Below are 24,061 nucleotides of genomic sequence, written 5' to 3'. Positions count from 1 at the left end.
TTGCTCACCCACCTCCCAGAAAAACCTGGGGGATGGAAAGCAAAACTTTCTTGTGGGTTGCCTAATCAATATTAAAGATCAGCTTAGCTGCTCTGATGCTCTCCTTGCTGGTCAGAATATCTTTTTGAATTCTTGAAGGTCACCTTGTGCCTTCCCAACCCAGTTTCCCCAAGAAGACACTTTTCCATCATTTCTCAGAAGTCAGGGAGCCCAACAAGCTGCCTGGTGTAGTTTATCATATGTAACTGAAAAAACATGGCACAGATTCAGCCCTTCCCAAAGGGGAAGCACTGGGATTCAGTGATGAAGCATTCAGGTTTCACAGGCTGCCAAACAAGAGATTCACAGGCAACACAAGCAGACCCAGCACTACCTCAAAAGCACAGATGAGTCCCTGATTTAGTGACCTTCCACCTAGAAGCAAGAACCTCTTCCTCACTGACATGAGAAGAGCATTGTGAAAACCTTCCAAATGAGGCCCTCTGGGGATAACTCACCTGAAGAAAGCTGAACTCTCAGTGAAAGGTAAAGATCAGAGGGAAAGAGGCACCTGCTGGATCATCAGCTGAATCTGACTTCTCATTTCAGGGCAAAGAAAGATCCAAGACCTGTCCTACTGAAACATCACTCCTGTACCCCTGCCAAAAGGTCTCCTGTGCTCTCTGCTACCTCTCTTGTCCAGGAGGAAAAGGGAAGGAGAAGCAGATCGTTTTAAAGCACAGTTCAAATAAAAGCATTTCCTTTAAAAGAAAGGCAAGTACAAATAAAAGGCCTGGCACCTGGTTTGGGATTTCTGTTCAGCTCAGATTTCACTCAGGGCATGAGCTGCACAGAGCACTGGGGAGTGCTGCATCCCACGCCTCCAGGAAAACAGCCTTCCCCACCCAAGAGCCACAGACCTCCAAAGAAACTAAAAGATGACTCTGCAAGAGGCACTGAGAACTAGACAACACATGAGAGCAGAACAATTGGCTTAAGTTAACACCTCTTCCCTGCTTGGGGCGCTTTTCTCAGTTCCCAAAAGGAAATCTGAGACCACAGACTGATAAATAAAATAAATCAATAGAAGAGGGAGGCATGCTTAGTCCTCAGAGACTTCAACTGTCTTAAATTCAGTGTCACACAAAGAAGTGATTCTCTTTTGTGTCACCAAAAATAAAGAGAGGAAAAAACCACAAAGAACTGGCAAATGTGTTAAATACATAACTTAGGGCATTTTAATTTAAAAAAGCAAAATACATTTCATCATTCATCAGCTGGCACGACGTATAAAAACTTTTAAATAACAACTTTAATATTAGTCACAAAATACAGCATGTTTTATAAAAATAGCTATATGCACTGATATTACTGATAATGTAAAACCACTCTGAATAGGCCATGCAAAGACATTCAGCTTTGACCTTTCAACTTCCAAGTGCTTGTTGCATCTGCTACTTTACTCCTTCTCAGTCTGCTTGAGAGGGTTTTGTGCTGGCACTTGGGGGCCACCTCCTCCCCCCCTCCACACAAAGCCCTGGAAAAAGGTTTCAAAAAGGGCTGACAAGTTAAGGTGCATCATGGGCATCCCAGTCGCCCAATTTTCACAGCTTATGTTTCACAAAGTGCTCAACATCTGTGTCCTTCTCCACGGACCTCCCTTTGGTCACTTAAAATCTTCAGCTTTTCAGCCAAAACCCTTCCAAATTATTCTTGGCTCTGTTGCACCACAGTATTGAAACTGAAAGTAAAAATCTAGACACCCAGCCTGAGATTAGTACAGGAGGCAGAACTCTGCAGCTGCAGCACCATTTTTGTACAGCTGTACTCTGCTTGTGGCATTTCTGAATTATTCACATACCAAAATTCACTGATGTCTGTTCCCATTAGGAAGTCCAGGTAGGACACACAAAAGGTCATGGGAGAAATACAATTTTACAGAAAGGAAGGTTTAGCTGAGAATAGCATTAATACAATAAAACCCCACATTAGTATTAAAAAGCCTAACAGTAACTATAAACTGTTACACATAAACAGCCTGTTACACTGCAGTTATCAAATTTAAGAATGTAACTGTTCCAAGGGGACATAATGGACATCAAACTCCAGAAAATTAAAAAAGAGATGGTATGGAGTACATTAGCGTTAAGGGCAAAGATATGTCAGATAAAAGCCCTACCCCTGCCAGTTTTCACTCCACATGCTAACACACAAATTATCAACAACATAAAAAAAGCTGCAGAGCTCTCTCCATCTCTAGAAATATGAGCGCCTTTACAGTCCCATCTCATTCCATATAAACCCAATGAATGTAATGGAGACAGAGATCCACCCAGCCACCACCTTCATTCCTGAGAAAGACAGGAGGGCACTGTTGGTTGAGAACAGTCCCTACTGCTGGCAATAACAGCAGCACCTTCAAAATGTGCCACCAAGGAGAGCAGCCATCAGCAGGGAGAGGCTTGATGCTCTGCCTGGCAAAGTGTGGGTTTTTCTTGATGCATTCAAGTTTGCATTTTAAACTGTGCTCTTCTAAGAAGAAAATGAGGAAAACTTAGTGATTTATCGCCTCAGATAATAATACAGCAGCAAACTCATCTTCTGAAGTTAAAAAAAAACCCAGTTGAATTACCTTAATGCACTAAATCTGACAGGTAAAAAACATTCCCATAAAAAGCTGTCCCCTTTAAGTTACAAGTCACATCACAAGAGCAAGCTCCTAATCAAAGTGTCGGAAGCAGAGCAGCTTTTATCAGTGCTGAAAATCCAAATAAGAACACAGACTCATCGTGCCCCTGGCACAGCAGCACAGAACTTTAGAAGGCTTTATGGGGAACTGGCTGGAAGTCGCTGGTTTTGGTGGCGTGTGCCATGGCCCTGCGCCGGGCCAGGCGGGATTTGGAGGGAGGGGACAGCTTCATGGAGCACACCGTGTGGGCGGTGCTCTCCTGCTCCGCGCTCAGCTCGCTCTCGTGCTGGGACAGCTGCCGGTTCAGGGCGATGGCCTCGGCAGCGAACAGGGTCAGGTCCTTTGTGCTGCTGTTCCTGGCCAGGGGAAGAAAAGCAGGAAGCAATTTCAATACAGGCAGTTCACCCACTTGCCCTCACAGCAAAGTATCTATTTCCAGGCGTGTTTATTTCTTCTACCAAATCATTGAGACAGCCGGCAAAATGACCAGTTAATATTTGCATTTATCCTCACTCAGAGGACCAGCAATGCAGGCCAAAAGCACTCTGGGATGTTGGAAACAGCCACAGTTCTACTCCTCCTTCTGCCAAGGACTTCTGATTATAAACCCAGGAAGCCACCTGAGATGTCATCCTTAATTTCTACCTGTTCTCAAAGGATGGGCATATGGGGCCATTCTGTCCTTCTCCAGAGAATTGCACTCCCACTACAACTGCACCTGTAGCTTCAGGAAATGCATTTCTGATGGGAGAACCACCTGAAATCACCAGCAGCAGACAGACATAGAAATAGATGTGTGACTCAGGCTCTCTGGCATACAGAATCTCCCATCAAATCACCTCCAATGAGGCTTGCCCTGCTCACAGTAAATGGATATTGTGAGTGCCACCAACCACAAGGCAAGTCAGATCCAAGTCTGTGTTTATGGTGATTATTCACCCATCAGAAAGCAGTCTCTTTAGGTAACACATGCCTTTATGCCTTTTTCTCCTTCTCCTGGGCAGCAAGCTGACAAAACCATCATTATTTCCTGTCTAAGATGAACACTGCACTGCAGGAATTCCCTCTAATGCTTTTCCCACAAACAAGCAAGATTAGATCATAAAGAAAATTCAGAGCTTTAATATTTCTGATGTTTTTAACAAAATTAGTGTGGCACATTTATGAAGCTCCATTCTCAGCCAGGGATGTTACCTCCTAATTTGTCAACTCCTCTCTCCCACCCATTCTTTCAGGAATTATTCTTGGCCAAGTTTACAGATGTTTAGAAAATAAACCCTACCTTTGAAGAACTTGAGGGGTGGGCAATCCCCTTTCAGGAGCCTGCTAGAAGAAGCATTGAAGAGAAGTTAGTTACATATTAGCAGCTGGGAACCAAGCTTTCCCAAGAGTGACGAAAAACTAGTGACTCCCCCAAATCTTTACGGATATTGCAAATAAACTAATTCACTGTAAGGAAAGCATACTTCATAATCTGTGTCCCCTCACAAGAAGATTTCCCAGCTTGCAGGTATAAGACTACAGCTTTGGAAGCTCTCCAGAGGGTCTATTCTTTCCCTCCTGAACAGGGAACTGAAACATAAGAGGACGCTGCTGTTCTTTTATAACCTTATTTACCAGCATTCTGCATCACTGTATTAGCACAATAATTTGTGTACTGCAGTACTTGCTATTCACAAGAAAGCCATTTAAAATGCACAAAGCAATAATTAAACAAAACAAAACAAACACTTAAAGGCTGACATATTCATCCAAATATTTACCACGCAGAAAAAATAAGGCCACTGTGTATCATTTAATTAATCAAGATACAAGTACTGAAACACACAAGGACTCAAATAAAAAGTTCAGAGACAGGGAACATTATTATTTGTCACTCTGGAAGAAGAACAACTCTTTATATAAAGGGGGATACATACTCCTTGAACCCATGAATGTTGCAAAACCTGAGCAGCACTAAGTCGTTCTTTGGCATCACAAACCAGAAGCTTTGAGATGAGATCTTTGGCCTCAGAGGAAATATGTGACCAGTCCTTGTCAGGAAATTCATATTTGCCTTCCTGAATGCTCTCAAAAAGCTTGTTCTGGTAAAGGAAAATATATTCAATTGAAATACACTGCAACCAGAAGGTTTCTCAGATGAGACTTCCCACTCACTTTTATCCACCTCATGTGGAAGGCAACAACTGAAACCATCCAGTCTCCTTATGCAGTCAATGGAGAGTGACAGGCAGCTCCACAGAGTGGCTCAGTGCAGCCTAAAATGGACACAATACACTGTCTGCTGAAAACACTTCCCCACCCCTAAGAGGGCAGCTGAAATACTTCATTTTTAGAAAGCAAATTCAGGTCCTGCATGGCAACCCTCCCAGGGCTCAGCTTTTCTCTGAGGAATTGCAGTGACTACCATAAACCAGATCAAGGATTACAGAATGAGAGGATTCCAGATTGGGGAAGAGGGTGAGGAGAAGCTCTGAGATGTCACAACAGGAGGAAGGAGAGGCAGTTGCCCAACCTGACTTTAGAAACAGGTATCACTCAACTTCTCTACTGCCACCCTCACTTTGCAGTGACAGCTCATCCTCCCAGGCACCTGCCAGCATCAGGCACAGCTCTCCACTGCTGACACTGCAGCAAGTTCTACACCCAAAGCTCAGGGGAGAACTCTGCACTCCCCACACACCCAGGACATGCACACTCACCTGGCAAACTCTGCAGACTTCTCCTCTGTCCCAGCCACAGTCTGTGCCACAGTTGCCCACAAAAGGGGGGTAACCACTGAGCATGATGTACAGAATCACTCCCAGGCTCCACAGATCACACCTCTTGTCATAAAACGTGGCTTCCTCCATGAAGACTTCCACCACTTCGGGTGCCATGTATTCTGCAGAGCCACACTAAGAAACCAAATTCCATCAAGTTTTCAAAGGGAGTGTCACATCAAAACAAGACTCAGGTTTATCATTTTCCACTCTTTACACCAAGTGGCTTGGTGTAAAGCAGAAATTAGGCATCAGTGAATGCTGAAGTTCCTATAGTTATTTAGCAGCACCACAAGCTGTTCCACATGGCTGTGAACCTTTAATCCAAGGTCCAAATATTAATTTACATCTTTCAGGTTTTTAAATCTTATCCATTAGTTATCAGACAAGTGTATCAGGGGAATAGATTTCTGTAAGACTTCTGCAACGCTGGCAGATTTATCTTTCACAGTAAATGGCAAAAGCACAGGACTGTAGTTTTTCAAACAAATGTGTATTATAAAGCTACACACTGATTAGAGAGCTTGCATTTTCCTTACCTCATTGGCTTGGCTACAGAACCAAAACATGGGGAAATGAACACAAAACTAAGGTTCAAAGTCTGTCCATAAGCACACAAAAATGGGCACAAAAAGTTTCTCCATTTGATTGTGTAAGAGATAAGCAGGACAATGTGTCACGTGCTGGCCAACAGGAGAATTACCACTGAGCTCCCGTGTTTTTGTGTATTTGTTCTGTAACTGGGAAAGCACGACAGCATTCACCACACATACACTTGCTTGAAATGAACTGCCCAGCACTGAGTGTAGTGGCAGTAAGCCCTTTGGAAGGTCTCCTCTGGAGATAAGAAAAACTGGTTTAGAGTAGAACAAAGAAAGCACAAAGCCACAACAGGTCTCTCACCGGCGTTGTTAATTCCGGAGTAGTTATGGGAGTACATGCACTGTTGAGCTTCACCCCACTGCCAAGATCAAAGTCACATATTTTTACTGGTGATATCTAAAAAATATAAGAGGTCAGGAAGACTGGGATTAATGCAAAATCTATGAATATGCATATATGTGACGTAGAAAACCCCAGGACAGAACACAAATCCCTAGTGAGACCCAGTCCCTCACAGCCACCTTCCACTCCTTGCATTCACCTGCCCTGCCCCAGCTGCACCCACACCACCAGCACCTGATCCTGCTACATTATTCTTTTACTTGGTTAGGCAAGTGCCAGTACACATCAGGGCACTATGAAAACTGGTCATATAATGTGATCAGCTGGCGTCTAAATGCTGCTTGTCCATGTGGGTACTGGCTCAGAACTGATGAAGCACTAGGGTGTCACTGCTGTCCCTCTATAAGGCCAGTTGGCTTTTTATCTCTAAGCCAGATGTTCACATTTTCACAGCTCAAAGAAGAATTTAGTCTCTTTCAAGCTTCAGTTCTGTTAAATTTAGTTGAAGTTCACTAATGGGTTTAAAAGTTTTCCAGAAGAGAAAAAATACAAGGACTGGTTTTGGGAACCAAGTTACAAAAATTAAGGGAAAGTTAAGAGACCAGAGCAGCACCTTTTCTGGAGATTCACACAGGATGTTTTCAGGCTTCAGGTCCCTGTGAGCAATACCTAAACAGAGTACAAATGTTCATTAGAAAGGACAGTCTGCTGTTTTATTCCTCATAACTTCTCTTTTTTTAGAAGGTGGCCTGGAAAATATTCTAGGTCTGAGCCTGCTACACACACCTGCCTCTCTTAAATATAATAATTAAATAGTAAAGTGCAACTTTTAAATGTCACTGTTGCATCCTGCTATACCTTTATCATCCTTAACTGTACAGGAGAGTCTGTCAAGCAAGTAAGAACCTAAAATCAGAACTTTTTGTTAGTCCAAATTAATTATGTTCCTTAAAACCAGCTTATTGAGATGACTGACCTGTAGGAAAGTTTAATGCTTTACACAGCTTAATGAAATTCTTTTGGTGCCTTTTACAGTGAAGTTGTTCTTTCCAGGTGGATCAATTGCCTTGCTGAACTCCTACCAGCACAGACAGTACTTGAGGCATTCTCCTCTGAAAAAAATCCCCTGACTCCCAGATGAAAATATCCCTTTGAGATACATACTCATTGCTGAAGCAAATGAAAAATTAAAGTTTCAGTTAGAGATGCTGAAGAAAAGCAAAAGGAAAACAGCCAAAAGGCTTCCTCATTCGACTCCTATCAGAATAGACAAACCTAAGAGGGAAGCACAAAGTTATCTGCATAATCCACATGCAAGGTGGTTCTCTGTCAAAGAAGATCTTCAAATGCCTAAAAACACAATTTCTGGAAGTTCTTCATTTAATATGATCAAACTCAAATAGAAGGTAGAAAATGAGAGGCCAAAAAAAAAAAAAAAAAAAATTAAAAGAGCAACTTGGTTGTAATTTAACTGCAGTCTAGTCTTGATTTAGAAACTTTCACTCCAAGAACACCTTATATTACTTCAGAGTACAGGAAGGAAAATTCCACCAAACTCTAGGCAAGGGAGCTTTTAATGTCATTTCTTCAGCACATTCCACAAGATGTGGCTTAAAATATAACAGCAGAGCCCCAAACTAAAGGAATCAGTGTTCATACTGACACAGTGCCCATGGCTTTGGCACAAAAGATGGCACAATGAACCCACTGAAGCGGCCTGTGCTGACATTTACAACAAGGCTGACCAAACTCCCAGCAGTTGGCTTGGCTCACAATGGGAAAGCCAACAGTGTCTTTTTGTATTATTGTGTGAATTCAAATGTCTGATTATGTAACATTTGATTTTGCAGTTGCATAGAGCACTGAGAAAACAACTGCCTTTAAACATCTCTCCAGTAGATTATTAGCAATAAAGCACACACATCCCAAGTGGGTGTAAGGCAGGATTATCATCCAGCTGAGTTTTAAACTACTCCTGTCAAAAGAATTAGTTGCCCTCATTCAAATTTTTTTAAAAGCATTTAGCTATAGGACTTCACCATTAAGCTGTGCAATAAAACTGCTTTAATTTCCTGTTTACTTTAGTGTTCTGTACCCTACTTACTAATTATTTTAATGTCACACGGAAGAACCATGAAGAGAACAATAAAATGAAAAGGGGATGTAGCTGATTCTGCAAGCTATATCCCTGCTGTCCCAGCTCACAGCAAACAACAAGAAAGCAGGTTGCTGCTCTACAGCTATTTTAATCAATCACGCTGCTCTTGTTTGGGAAAAGGGAAATTAAAACTAAAAGCTGAGAGAGAGCTACAGAAAGGTATTAGCCCAGTCAATGTTAAACCTCCTGACTGGAGTACCTGGACTTGCAGCTGTTAAGAAACCCACTACAGCCTTGCACATTAAAAAAGATTTTTTTCCACATATTCACCCTGTTTCTTATATGTCCTGTACCTCAAAGTCAAAATCTACTGAACAAAGGTATTCAAGAAGCACCCTCTCTGATGGTTTAATGTTGAATTATCACACAGACAGGCTGTGAAGATTACAAAAACCTCTTGATCCAAACTAAGTTTGGTTTCACATTCAAATAAACTTTTTGCAACAGTCACAACATGTGACAAGATCCACATTCATCAAGCATGAATGCTGATTGTAGCAATGCTTTTACTCCAAGCATTGCTACAATTCTATTTTTAATGGGTTCAGCTTGTTGAGGTACCAGTGCTGTGATTCTAACTCAGCATATAAACAGTCCTGTGACTTGAAAGTATGGACTACAACTACACATTTATTGATCCAGGGCCAGTATAAGTAATTTAGGCAAAAAACCAAATCTGCTGAGATCTACCAGGCTAATCAGAATGGCAAAAAGGGAAGAAAAAATGTATCAAAATAAATAACCCATAAACAGTCTCCAATTACATGCCATTCTATTCAGAGCTAGTCACTGTATTTGAAGCTGCAAGGCCAGATAATCACAACCTAGAAAAAACTTCAAAAGTATCCATCATATTCAGCCCAAAAATATACTGGGATGACCATAACGCACAGAAATTTTTGAATTTAAACCAAAGTATTCCCAAGTCAAAAAAGGAGCGGAAAAACACTAAGGTAATAAAAATCTCTATGAACATAACTGCTTTAAATCTAAGCAAATTCCAAAGGAATTGAGGACAGCTTCAAATAAAGACCATGGTTCACTTAGGTCTCTCAATTTAACAGTGAGAGTCTAGATGTGGGGAGCTAAATGCTACTGCAAACCAACAGGTCTAGTGACCAGCAGAAATTCTGAAATTACTAAAAAGTAACTCTGTTGACCTGAAAACATGAGGAAATTAAAATTTTATTAGATCCCTTTTGAGTAACCTTTATATGGTGGCTTGTGTAATAGGAACAAATAGACTCAACCCTAATGTTAATCCTCTCTGGATGATGAGTCACATTTTCTCCTTGGAAAGCCTGTACCATCTTAACACTTCCAATTACTGAAAATACTACAATATGAAAATAGCATCATAGATGAAAACAGCTTAAGTCATCTGGCATTGCTGTAAATGGGAACACTAGCAAAAGCTGGCTACTTAAGAGATAAATGTGCTTTATACCCTGAGTGTACAGTATTAACTAGTAAAGATGGAGGCAGCCCTCTCTCACCTTTTGTATGAAGAAAGTCCAGAGCAGAGGCAATGTCTCTCACCACTTTGCTTGCTTCTCTTTCATTGAAGTGCTTCCTCTTTTGTATATGGGCCAGGATTGAACCTGCAGGGTAACAGGTGAAAGGGAAAACCTCAGTATGAATGCTGAACTAGTTCCAAGCATCGTGAATCCATAATCTCACTTTCACACTTTATAGCAGCCTTTCACAGCAGGCAACTTCTGTGGAGCAAAGAGGGGAATGACCAAGAAGAAAAGGCACAACTGAGCAGCTTCACCACTTAAGTGTGCCAGAACATAATTTTCAAACAGTGCAGCTTCTAGTTTAAGCACAGCATGAGAAGCAATCTCTTTTTAATGCCCCAGGACATGACTGGCCTGTTTTCCACACACTGGGACAGTAGATTTGCCAATAGTACCAGTAAAACTCAAACATCAGCTAAGGAGATCCATAAACACTTCAGCAAAACACAACCTACCCCAGGTCATGGATGGTCATACTCAAATTCTCCTCATTTGCTATAACATCACCACTGAAAGCCTGCACTGAAAGCCAAAGATGTGTTTTGTGCCTCAACACCATCAAAGTAAAAAGAGATTTGACCTTTAAACACACATCAAATTCCTCACAGGCATGAAGGCAAGGCTTCTGCACTGACTTAAGGCAAAATTTGCCCAGGGATATAAAATCTGACAAAAGACCTCTAAATTAAAACATACTGAAGGGCTGGTAGCTTGCAGGCAAAGCCTCACTGGTATCCCTTTAACAAAGAATAAAGGGAGGTTTGTTTCCTCATTTTCATAAAGTAAATTCAATCATTCCTCTCAAAAGATTAAAAATGTCTTTAAAAAAAACATGTAGTCCACAGAGATCCCAGCTCCCTAAGTAGCCTTACTATTGCCTTCTATTTTCATATTCAGAGAGGTGTATCTGTAAAAGCAATCAGGCAAAGAAATTCAAGTAGTGACTGCCATTTGCTGTTAGCCCCAGTACACTCAACATTTTCTATCTCAGGTGATTTCACTTTTATGCTTTAGTTCTAAATGTGGAAGGAAATCTCCTACTGGGTAATCCCTATTCTAATACTATCAATGCTACTGCCACTCCTCCACAGTGAGCATTCAGAGAGGGAAGAGAAAGGACATTCAAAAAGAAGAGAGATATGCTCAGATATGCACAGCCAAGCTGTGTCAGCTGGGTGGAGGAAGGCCACTTTGGACCAGGTTATCAGATTTCAAATACAGACATTTTCCCTTGCCAAAACCAACACCACCTAGTTTGCTACAGATTTCTTGAGTGCACAGAGTTCAGAGGGGTTTCCTGGTGTAGTTGTTCTTCGCACCTTTAGAAAGCAGTAAAAGTTCTTCAACGTTTCCAGCCCTGTGGAAAAGACCCCATATTTTGCAGGAAACAATACTGAGCCACCTGAAGTGCTCATTTCACTCAGCAGGTTTATCTGAAATTACCTTTCTAAATAGAGTTGATGTTCAAACTCTCAGGTAAGAATTATATCAATATCAATAAAAACACACTTTAGTGACTTTATATTCAGCCCACATAGAGAATTCTCACAAAGAAAGAATAGCAGGGCACTAGTTGTTCCTGCCTCTCCAGTACCCAGAGAGAATGCATCCTACAGCACCTCTCAAAATGCATTTCAGAGGAGAAAAAAAGAGGAAAAAACTCTTAAATCATACAAGTTCAATCTAATCAGCTCAATTTTAACTCACTCAATTATAAAACACTGTCAGACAAGGGTACTAAAGGGACTCTGCATATCACAGTGAACTGAAACCAGATACAACAGGAGCAGAGCTCCTTCAGTTACCACAGCTACTGGAAGGCAAAGTTGAAAATGGAAAACACAAATTATGCTCCAACACTGTAAGAGCAGCCTCTGAGACTGGAGTTACTGAAGTAAGACTTGCACTGAAGATTAATGTTCTCATTCTTGCCAGCCTTGCTACTCACATCAGAATCTGTAGTGCATCAGATCTGACCCTAATTCTCATTCTTTGTCTTCAAACCACATACCTAACCCTTTAAATACTGATATTTTTGAGAGAAGACTAGCCTAAGCCCTAGCTGAACCTGTAAAATCAGTAGCTAAGAGGGGAGTATCATTATTATCCTCTCAGCAGCCATGCAGGTATACTGACAACCACAGACTCACAAAGAAGGTTAACTAATTAAAGAATGTGGAGATGAAAAAAAAAAGACAAATTCAGATTCATCTCAAACAAGCCCCATTACAGCTAATTTGTCAGAGACATCTGTGCATTAAGAAAAAGTGTTATGGGAAAATACAAGAAAAAGATGCAGAATTTTGTGAAAAGTTAAACAAAAGCTTTTACTCAAAAAATATACACACCCCTCTCTTTCAAAAATAGTTCTGCATCTATGCAGAAAGAATTTTTATTTCTTGCACATACAGCTTGCTCCTGGAAACCTTCTTAACCAGAGACAATAGATGATGCTCTCTGGGCAGCAGGATACTCCAGAAGCTCAGTTCTCCTTTGAAGGGTTGGCCACGCTAACTCCTGGTTTTGCACAGCCATGCAATTAGCATGTACTGTAATTATACTCCATGCAGACAAATGTGAGAAAGCCCATGAAGTGCTTGCTGCAGCCTTCTCATTCCCCAGGTGAGTGGGAAGTGCTGGAGCCCAGTGATCACTCAGGCTCACTTGATGGGCTCTCAAACACCCACAAGCACTACTGGGTCTCCATAACAGCAACCCCAGGCACAGGCAAGATGATTTTCATAAGAGGGTTCCAGGCAATGAAGTCAATCCTACATCAAAGGAAAATTCTGCCAGAGTACACAGATGCTGCACTAAATTCTCAAGCATTTAAAGTTAAGTTCTTCAATTACTACTTTAAAACAGAGGCAAATAGGAACCAAAATGATTCAATGAGCAAAGGCACAGTTTCTGCACAGTACCTCCACGCAGCTTCTCAAAGACCAGGTAGTATCTTGCATCATCTTCAAAAAATTCTATTAACTCCAAAATGTTCCTTTAAAGAAAGAAATAAAAAGGGGGATAAAAGAAAAAAGCATGGAGTGTACACACAGCAATGAAGTTTCAGCCCAGAGTGGATAACTAGGAAGTGTCAGAAGTAACCAAAAATACAAGTTCTAGTTAATCAAGTTGCTTTGGTTGCCTGTGGCATTAAAACCACATTTCCAACTCCCACTGAAATTTAAGCATGGGAAAGAGGCCAAACAGCACACTCAGACAAGATTGTGAGAGCTCTGCTACTGCTCAGTTGACAGGAAGATAACTGGTAGTAGGTTGTATTTAATAATTTAAACCACTGCATTTGTGCTGAAGGCAGAAATAAAGAAAAAATAATTAAACTGGCGTTCTTTCTCTCTGGAAATCACAAAGCAAAACACAGAGGACTCAAAGGAGACAGGCATCTGTCAACAAGATATTAAATCCAGCTCCTTAGTTGCCATTTTTAGAACAACTCCTGTTTAGCTCATGTAAATTCTTTGCAGCACAAATACCCCAGGTTGCTTTGAGAATGTCAAATGTGTAAGTCATAATTTTTTAGATTTTAATGGCACACTCAAGCCCCAAAATTCTGCATGTGGTCATGTGAGCTTGAGTTCTTCATCAGTTGTGCACTGGATGACTATTTACTCTTAACCTCACAAAAGAGGAAACTTATGGTCTGCTTCTCTACAGCACAACATAAGTCCATGAGGTTGGTAAACAAGTTGGTTTTGAAATTATTTCTCTATGTCATATTAGGCATTTGTTTGAAAAATTCAATATAAGCTGCACAATTGATATATATATACCATCTGTTGTATATACATTCTAGATTAACAGAGACATCTAAAAGTAGCTTCAGAACTGCCTCAAACCCATCACAAAGTTCCCAGTGCCTGCACAGCTTTTCTTCCTCTTCAGTCATGAGTAGCAGCTTTACAGTTGCCTCATCCTGTGGCTGCATGAAGACAGCACACATCCAAGTGAGAACTATGTTAGCTTTCTGCTGATCTAAGAGTCCATGTGCAAAAGCAGGAAGGCTGACACAAGGAGGAGGACAAACCACACATCAGAGAAAGGAATGGTGAGATTTCCTCTCCACAGCAGCTGGTATCATGTCAGTTTTTGCTGATGGTGAAATCACAGGGGAGAGTGTCAAAATGTTAATTTCTCATCTGGACAAAAGCTATGCATCATTGAAGCACAATCAAGCTACATTGACTTGGCTGCTAATTGAGTTATGTAACTATTAATCTGTAAATAGTTCCCCTAAATTTCACAGGTAAAGAAGGAGAAATTTTTAATCTGAGTAAGTCAAGTCTAAATTTCAAAGTGGTTTTAAGGAGACTGCTGCAAAGCTTCTAACCTTGTCACATATAAAAATTTGAGAACAAATAATCAAAACACTTTAAATAAACAAAGACAAGACCATACTTACTTGTTACCCTGGCACTGGTACAGAGTTTCTATCTCACGAAAAACCCGACTCCGACTATGCCCAGCATTTTTTTCAATGATCTGTGAAAAAGAGTTTTAAGAACTCATATTTGAAAAATTACTGCAGGAACTATGCATATAGCTCTGGAATTAGGTAACTGTTCCAAGGTTTGAATCTAGGGCATGCCCACTGGAGAAAAACACTCCACCTTTGTTTGTTTGTTCAATTCCTCATCTGGCATTTGTTTACAGAGCAGAGTCAGCAGAGCTCCGGAAGGCATTCAGAGGACAAGAGATATTAGGGCAGGAAGAGAAGAAAGGAACTAAGTCCACACATTACACAACCAGTGACCAGTTACCACAAGCTTTTTCTTGCATAATTTTAACTTTGCAATGTGAAGAACAGGATATCCTCTTGAGTTCTACCAAGAATAGATTTGAGTCACATCAGACACTGAACAGTCAAAAAGAACAGATTTGGCATTAGAGGCATTTAAGCAACAAGTACCAAATTCAACACAAAATTCAAGTTCATAGTACGAACTTTATGGAGACTCAATAATAGAACTTAAAGAAAACATACATTCAGTCTCAGAGCCATCAGAAGTCACCTTCCTTCACACCATCTTCAGGTTGAAAGAAGACAAGAGGCTGAGCCTGAATTATTGCTGCATAAACTGGAAGCTCATGACATTACCTGGATACCACCTGTATCCAGGACTGGTTTCTTATTTCTGCAGAACAGAAATAAGAAACCAGTCCTTATTTCTTATTTGGTGCAGAACAGGCAACCATTCACCAGTACTGCACAGGTCTCTGCATCTGATTACATCAAATTCCTAAAGCAGAGCTTTGTTTATTTCAACCTCTAAACTTCAACAATTTTACAAAGTACAGAAAAAATTCCAGCATCTATAGAACTACATTTTCAAAGGGGCTTTAAATTTTGTGCCTATTTTTGAATAGAATCAAACATAAAGCTTTCCTATTGCTGTTATTTGTGTTTGTAATTAAATGGGGGACTCAGGACAACAGCAAATTTGTAAATGAGCCCAACTTTTCAGTGATATTACAGAAAGAAGATTGGCCTTTATCAAAAAATAAAGACAGCTTTACATGAACCATTGGCAGCACCTGATGCTCTCTAAACAGCATCCAAAAGCTTGCACTATTTGGGAGGCCATGCTGTATAATGACTCAGCCTCTTCTTTCATAAGAAGAGACAAAGGTAGACTGCAACTAAAGCAGGGCATGAGAGGAAAGCTTGCCCCAAGATCCAATCACAGTGATTTACTGTTTGCAATTTCTACCTGCAGCTGATAAACCAGTTCACCCTGGAGGCACAACACTTAAGATGACAGGTTTTCTCAACAGTTATAAAATAAGCTCATTTCAAGCATCAAAAATTTCCTAGAAGGATTTGCTATTACCACTCTATTGCAGGTTTTCCCTGAGAGGGAGAAGGCACATCACAGACAGAAGTGATGCTGCTTTTACCCTCTACTTACTTTGACTGCATATTCTTTCCCAGTTTGGAGACTGACAGCACCCTGAACTTTAGCATATGCTCCCTCACCAAGCAGCTCAGCAGTCAGCTTGTACAAGTCTGCCAAAGAAATCCAGAAAAAAGGACACATCCATCAAAGTGAATTTTAAAAGTGAAAGTTATTTTAATGAATAACATCAAGACAAGCTTTTTATCTGATAAGCTTCCCTCAGATTTATGCAGTATTAAAGCAAACATGCCAGTCTTAACTATGCTTCCTTTTCCACCTCCCTCTTTCAAGTTCAAGAAAAATTAGAAGTAAACTTTATTACAGCATCAAAATTGCTGAGATATAAAATACTTGTAGTGTGAACAAATGTGTAATCTCTAGGATCTCAGCCACTTTCCCTGTCTTCATGTAAAACTCAAACATTTTTTTCAGGTGGGAGACAATTAATTCTTTCATCAGAAAATGCCTACCATACATACCTACCATGCCTACCTACAATCTACTTGCAGAGATGGTGTTTTAAGTATAACAAACTTGAACATTTACACCTGGAATGCTACTACCATCTTTTTTTAAATGTACTTTCCATTGCTACTTGCCCACTAAGAAGTTTTATACTGCTCAGTTTTCTCACTGAACTATATTTTACTTATAAAATTTCACAGCATTTGTGCACACATCTATTCAATCAAAACCTTTTGAGATCAGCACTGTTCCTACCAAAAAATTCAATGTTTAGTTAAGAAAACAGAAAAACAGCAGAAGCAAAGCAGACTGTAACAATTAAAAGTTTTTAAATTGTCACCAACCTTCGAACTTCCCAGGGACCTGATCTGTGGCTCTGGTTCTTTTCTTCTTTTTCCTTTTCCCACTGTCTGCTATGGGGACAGGCTGGCTGCTGACCATCTCTGTGTGGCAGAACATAGAGGTGACTTTAACAATCAATTACTTCAGGAGAAAATGCACATGCTCTTGTGTTTATGTTCTTATCTATCCAAAAGTTTATCTGCTTTTCTTCATCATAGGCTGCCACCTCTTTTTCAAATATCAGGAAACATAAAAAGGCAATTCAGGTGCCAATTAATAGTTGGGGGGCTGATAAATAAATGTATTATCAGGAGGGAACAATAACGCATCTATTCTGAATCCTTATCTCACAGCACAGTAAGGCAAAGCACAGAAATAACCCACAACAGAACACGTGCCCTGATACCAGACAGCACTTGCAGCCCTCACAAGGGCACTCCTCTGAGCTATTCTGCTGTTTTACAGAGATTTTTTTCAAATCAGCTCAAGGAAATGAGCCTCCAAAATAGCAGGAAGGTGTGGGGAAGTTTCAAATCACTCAGTGAACAAAGCAACCACAGGAGTTAAAGTATCACAAGTGCAATCTAGGTCAGTTGATGCTGCCAAAAGGCCATAAAGAAAACCATTTCTCACAGAACCATAATGTACCTTTCTAAACCACAGATAAGTGGGTAATTTATGCTCCAAAGCAAAAAGTGTTTATGGCATTCAGATTTTTTTTTCCAACATTACTAGCTGCAGATACCACAAGAGCTTAGTCAGAGGTAACAATTCACTGATGCAAGATAGTATGGCAGAAAAAAACCACCTGCACATTGTTATTGAAGGCCTAAATAAAAACATGGCCATATTTGTACAGCTAACCTATCTCCAAAAAGTTAAATGATTCCACACTGGGGTTCTAGGCAGGAGCACTTCACACCAGTCACATGCAGCTAAGTTTGCCTCAATAGTTTAAAATCTCAGCTGAAAGTCTTCAAGGCAGTAGCAAAGTGCACCCAAGACATTTTACAGCCACGACAAATTCTGACTAAATTCACTTTTTGGCATCTTGTACTACAGAAAAAGCTAAATCAATAGAAATTGTGTAATTATGAGAACACTGGTAATGAAAGAGCAAGTCCCAAAAACTTCTGTCAATTCTCTTTTTACAGAGATTGTGATGAGCAGTTATTCTGCCTTTCACTCTGTCTAAAGTACTCAAAACATGGGAGAAGCTCCAAGGCAGAAAACATTCCACATTAATCTAGCAATACATGAAGTACTTTTTCTTTGCTCCATTACATTTTTCTTGTTCTTATCTGTCAGTAATAACTACTGTGAGTGTCACTTAGAACCCACATGTCTGAAAATTCAGGATAAATGTTATTTTGAAAGTCCTTTCTCCTTAACAACTTAGTGAAACACTTAAACATATATCACTGAAAGCCTCAAAACAATAGTAAATTCTCATTTTCAAGTCTTAGGCAGAATGTGTTCAGAAATCATCATGATGGATGTTCTATGTGACTTCTTAAATACAGTAATATAAAGTACATTCTACCAGCTTCTGAAGAAACACCTTCTTTTTAACTCAAACTGACACACATACAGTTTCAAATTTTAACATAAAAAGAAGGTGAGCCTTTGGCAGCAAATTCCAGCTCTCCTCTTTTTCAATTCAACCTGCATCAGGAATTATTCAGAATTGGGACTAAAATGACACACCTGAAGCTGCTCACAGATAGGGCTGCTCTGCTTGAAGGTGGTACTTGATTTCCATAAAGTGTCAAACATGTAACTTTAATTACCTGACCTTCTACAAGCCACAGCTAGACAGATTCTATTCCATTTCAAATATCACAGCTTCAGAGCTTGAAACTAAAAATCTAGCTTTGACTAAAAATCTAAAAATACTAGCTTTGACTAAAAATCAGCAACAACTCCAGAATGTGAATCCTGTCTCTCAGCAGAGCTGACAGCTTCACAACCAGCTCCTGCACTCTACCAGCTGGCTCTGATATTTACAGTCAGCTGTTTATTAACTCACCACATTATTTCAATTCCCTTTAGTCTGACTCTATTCCTAAATTACAGAGAATTGCTTCCCTGAAAACAGGAAGTTCACTAGTTATATATACAGAAACCAAATTGCTGAAAAGTTGACATTTTTAACCTATAGTCTTGACTAAATTTGCCATCACACTAAAGCACAAAATGTTAGTTGTATTAGATTCTTATTACTGCTCTGGTCTACTATTTCACACCATTGTGAAGCTCACTTCTGTCAACACAGCTCATCCTTTAAAGGTATCACAGCTTCACTCTCATTACTCATTTGTTATAATGAGCCAGCACTTAAGTAACAGCTGGTACTACAAGAAAATGCCTTTAGTCCAGCCGAATACTTTAGAGATTTTTCAAGCGTTCAAAGAAATGCTTTTTTTTTTCCTGCAACTGTACAACCAAAAGAGTTTCCAGAGATACTGAAGGACAATGTGTCTCAACCACCCAAGCAATGCTGAGGTGTTCTGCATACTGCAGGAGTGCTTCTGGTAACAGGCACACTGTGGGCTCTGAGGCCGCTCACCCAGGACTGGATGGACTGCTCTGGAGGGCAATGGCCCATGGACACATCAGGTCCAAGGTGAGTGTCTTCAAACTGTGATCTGTCCTTCACCAGTCAGGTTAGGATTCCTACTCACAGGGTAAATGTTACCAGGAAAATCCACACTGTAAGTAAAACGAGAGCTGCAGTTTTGTTGAAGCCTCTGAATTTTATTACCATCATCATAACTCAGCGTTGAGGCAATATTTAACACACACACTATTCAGAGCCTGTGTGGGAAGGTAGTTACGGCCTTTCTCTTTTGCTGCAAAGAAAACTTGCAAACAAAGCCAAGAGAAGAAGAAAGGGAACAATTACCACAAGTTTCAGTTCATTCAGACCTTAAATCATCTTTCATCTTGCTTCCTAACACTCTATATATGAACATGCCAAAATCCACTACCCAGACCTAACTCCCCTCTCATTCTAATCTGTTTCCCAAAGGAAGGAAGAGTGCATTTGGAAAACAAGCCCACGTGTGTAACAGGAAGCACTTGGGAACACAGAAGAGGTGCCTTTTTCTATTTAGAAGAAAATACCTTGTTTGTGCGTTTGAACTCAGTGGAAGAAAGCAGAGCCCAGGTACCACCACCTGCTCCAAAACTGGGTCTTGCTTGAGCCAAGTTGTTCTGGAGCTGAAAATAAACACCATCACATTACCACTCAGAAATCCTTAAAATGTTTTTTGTTTTTCCACACATTTAGGTAGTGCCCAGAGCCTAAAGACATTGCAAGGACCTGTTGTGCTGGGCTTCACGGGAACACACAGCAAAAGCACACCCCTACAATTTCACTGGAACAAAATGAAAACAGACTTCAGTCCAGTTTTCCTCCCAGCTCAGTGTCTCACATGGTTCCTGGACTCTTCCTCCTCCATCGACACTGATTCATATAGATGTAGCTCATAATGAAACTGGACACACTCAGCAGGTGCTGATTCTGCAAAAGCCATCTAGTTGCAGGAAGCCCAGAACAACCCAAGCTGCCTTTATAAAGCAGCTACATAGTGATTAATTGTGTTTGTAATGTTACACATCAAGAGATACAATTTGAAGAGGAAGAATGTGCAATGATGTATGATAGTCCTATGTCAAATCAAATTATTTTGTACTTGTTCTGTATTAAGTACATTAATTTCAAATTGTAAGGAGTGAATACTCTTACTTGATTTTTGCACTAGTTTTCCACAATTCATTCTTAGCTGTCAGAGTTACCTTCTCATTCCATCTACGGCACAACTTTTAGTTTCATTTTATCTGAGTTATCCATGTTAAAAGCATTTCATCATCTTCTCAATAATATACAAGAGCATTAACATTTTCAAATGAACACCCGAAAGTTCGCAGGAAGCCCAAGCAATCCAATTTCATGAAAGAGCAAGTCTGACAAAAATTATTGATCCAGCCTTATCATAGCACTGCTGTAACAACCCACAGGGTCACAGCTGACACCACCTGCCTGAAACCCTTCATACTGGGGAAAAGGTTACAGCAACCTTTCTCTTTACATCCATGCTTTCCCCTGCCATTCCCTCTGTCACACTTCCAGAAGATCAGTGTCACATCATCTCCTGCTTCAGCAATTTGCAGAGTAACTTTTTGGTACTTTCAGCTAACACTTCCCTTGCAAACTAAGAGGGGTTTTCTGAGGTTCCTAGTCAAACCCTCCAGCAATGGGTGGATCTCACTTTTCAGGATAGCACATCAAATTTTTTTCAGATAGATTCCTCCCATCCCAATTTCTTACTTCACCAGGATTACTGCTGGGGAAGTAGGGAGAACCTTGATGGAGAGAAGAGCACACAGCTCTCCTTTCCCTCTCGTGTTGGGGGAACAGCATATTTTGACACACATGCTGCAGACATGAGACTTGCTGAAATCAGCCTGTGTTTCCCCAAGCACACATGCATTTCTTTAAAAGCAGTAGTTATCATTCAGAATGGCAGCAAAAGAACTGTTATCATCCCCATTGGAAAGACAAAGGCAAACAAGAAAAGTGTCCTGATCCAGCTAAGAGGTAGCAAGTCAGGAGAACAACTTAGACTGAGCGTGGCTTAAAAACACTGTAATCTTTTTCATTTCTTGTTCAAGGACAACATGTCTCCAAGGCAGCCACATGGATGGGAGGATAAAATAGGGTGTATTTCACAAGGCTAACAAATAACTGTGAATGGTGAGCTCTGCTGGGAATAACATAGCACACACGCTGGTTATTGCACTAAAGAACATCCTCTGAACTTCCACAGCCAGCAGAACAGGCAAACAGAATATTTACTGCTATTGACCACTGGCAGATAGCTCATGTTTAAGACTTGCCATCACAGGGCATTAAGAACTTAGCAGCAAAGTTATTTTAAACTCCATCACACACATTCTAAATGAGAAAACTCCTAGCAATAGTGTGTTGACTCAACTACTTAAAGGCTCTCCAACCTCTAGAGCACTTTTAAATTAAGGAGATATCCAATGTAAGTAGGTTCTGAGGGCCACTTACTAAACAGCAAGCTGTTTACTCTCTTCTACATCTGATGGCATAAACAACTCTCAGAAGACTGTCTCTGCATCACCAAGTAGTTCCTCTAATACCCCTCAGCTCCCTTGCTAGTGTAAACCAAAGAGAAAAACTTCTTAGAAGACAACTTTTCTTTTCATATAGATACAAGATAAACATTTCCTACTCTTGCTCCACACCCCACAAATGATCAATCAGATAATCACACTTGTCACTGGATAAAGAAGCTACACAACATACAATTACATCAGCAAGTAGCCTTGTTTGGAGAAGCTAATCTAACCTAATGTTTTTTAAACCTTGAAGCAAGACTGATTTTTCTTTATTTTCCCTTTTCTGTGCTTTCAACTCTAAAATTAAGTCATTAAACGCCATTTCATTGTCACATTTGATGTCACATAAGATTTGTACCAGCGTTCTAACATTTGTTACCAGGAAGGTACTAGAAGGAGAGAGGACATTCCTCACAGCAGTAAATACAGTTTCTGAAAGCATTACAGAGTACTGGTACCATGAAATAATGTCATTGAAGCATTTTGGTTGAAAAAGACCTTTAAAGAACCAAGAAAGTTTCAAATGCACAAGGCACCCCACTTTACCTGGAAGGCTGCCAATACAAAACACCTTTAGAACTGAAGTGAAAGAGGTTCAGCTCTGCAGGAGTGTTTTGCCTTGCTTCCATCCAGCACCCGGGAGGCACGAAGAGGAGCTCTGTTTAGGTAAAAAAAAAAAAAAAAAAAAAAAAAGGCAAACAATAGTTCTTTGAAGTTATCAGAACATACACCAATCTTCCCAAGCCCAATTGTGAGTCATAACATTGGATGATAGAGGCTTTTAGAAGACGTCAGCTTGTAAATGTCAAAAAAAAAAAAAAAAAAAAAAAAGGCAGTGGCTTATTTCCCAACAAATCTGACACTTCACAGACAAGTGCCAGTGGTGTCAGGGAATGGGCTGATTTTTGGCTATCACAAGTCCTGCTGATGCCAGCAGCCGAGCTGTCACCCAGGGCTGTCCCGCTGCTTCTCTCGCCTCAGAAGGTCACCCTGCTCGAGCTAATGCCACAAAGTACACATTAGGCGGATTTTCAGTGTTCCTCGGGACTCGCAGCTCTCGTCTTATGCCAGAGGAAAAACACAGGAACGAAAAGATTTCTCGTCATCACAACTAGAAGTTGGTTCGTTCGCCTTTGCCTGTTTTCTCACTCCAGCAATGTCCTCAACAGAAAGCAGCTGCAGTAGGAGAGTACACACTTACCACTCTTTATTAAAAAACGCACTAGGTATGAAACACAGCACTTTAAACCTTCGGGGAACAGATTTCCATCTCCAGACACGAGGAAACTTCCGCATTCCTCGGGGAGGGCCCCCAGACCAAAGCTGCCGGCCGGAGGGCTGAGGCACCTTCCAGCCAGGGGCTGCCGCCGCTCCTGCTGTCCGAGCGCTCAGCCCGCCACACTCCGGACGAGCCCCAGGAGCTCCCGCGAGCACGGACCGAGCCCCTGGGAACTCCCCTCCCTTGCCCTCCCTCAGCTGGCCGACCCGGGAAGCGCCGTGACCGCAGCCCCCCCCGCCCTCACCTCCATGGCGGCCGCGGGTCCCTCCTCGGCGGGGCGGCACCGCCCGCCCCCGCCCTGAGCCTGAGGCGCGGCGGGAGCGCGCCTGCGCGCGGCACCGCCCCCTCCGCGCCCCCTCACGGGAGCGCGCGAGGCGGGGCCGCGGCTTCTCTGAGGGGACGGAAAGGGGAACGGAGCCGGGACCATCAATGGGCACAGCGGGAGCGGGCCCTGCTCCCCAGGCTGGCCCGGCTGCTTGCCGTATTCTCCTTCCCCCATGAGCGATATCACAGCATCACTTCGGCTGGAGAAGCGAAGATCGCCGAGTCCGGTCTATGAGCGGGCGCCGCTGTGTCAAGGAAATGCCGCGTCCCGTCATTCCTTATACACCTCGCCGTCTTGCCTTAAACGCCTTCAGGCAGGACAGACTAAGAACGGAAAGGAAAAGTAAAGTGACAACAGCCAAGAGCTTGGATAAAGCTAGGGAGGCACAGCATGGAAGCCCTGCTGCTGACCAAAGAGTCCGAAGGACTCCGAGAAGGCGGTGGTGAAAACCTCCTCAGCAGCAGGACTGTGTCCCACTCTCACTTGCTCCCATCCCTTCTGGGATAATCAAAATCCTTCGGCATTTTTTCTACT

General features: G+C 41.4%; 1 protein-coding gene across 5 annotated transcripts; it reads right to left on the bottom strand.

The window, feature by feature from the left end:
- Nucleotides 1–1,190: 1,190 nt before the first annotated feature.
- MKNK1 (MAPK interacting serine/threonine kinase 1) lies at nucleotides 1,191–23,552 on the bottom strand. 5 transcript variants are annotated; one of them, XM_059853896.1, is made up of 14 exons: nucleotides 23,447–23,552; nucleotides 22,470–22,581; nucleotides 19,899–19,994; nucleotides 16,775–16,873; nucleotides 15,978–16,075; nucleotides 14,471–14,550; nucleotides 12,975–13,048; nucleotides 10,030–10,134; nucleotides 6,989–7,044; nucleotides 6,334–6,429; nucleotides 5,371–5,565; nucleotides 4,588–4,752; nucleotides 3,951–3,994; nucleotides 1,191–3,024 (listed from the first exon to the last, which is right to left on the bottom strand). In XM_059853896.1, exons 4-14 carry the CDS (start codon nucleotides 16,869–16,871, stop codon nucleotides 2,796–2,798), a joined length of 1,239 nt encoding a protein of 412 aa, XP_059709879.1. In that variant the 5' UTR covers nucleotides 16,872–16,873; nucleotides 19,899–19,994; nucleotides 22,470–22,581; nucleotides 23,447–23,552; the 3' UTR covers nucleotides 1,191–2,795. The 5 variants fall into 5 exon arrangements, with proteins under 5 accessions (XP_059709879.1, XP_059709881.1, XP_059709880.1 ...); XM_059853898.1 differs by having other exon boundaries at nucleotides 3,951–3,991; XM_059853897.1 differs by lacking the exon at nucleotides 23,447–23,552 and adding an exon at nucleotides 23,125–23,354.
- Between the last annotated feature and the right edge of the window lie 509 nt (nucleotides 23,553–24,061).

Source organism: Haemorhous mexicanus, chromosome 9, assembly GCF_027477595.1.
Source record: "Haemorhous mexicanus isolate bHaeMex1 chromosome 9, bHaeMex1.pri, whole genome shotgun sequence".
NCBI classification, from domain to species: domain Eukaryota; kingdom Metazoa; phylum Chordata; class Aves; order Passeriformes; family Fringillidae; genus Haemorhous; species Haemorhous mexicanus.
The sequence above is the reverse complement of the archived record's forward strand: the minus strand, read 5'-3'. Positions and strand labels throughout refer to the sequence as shown.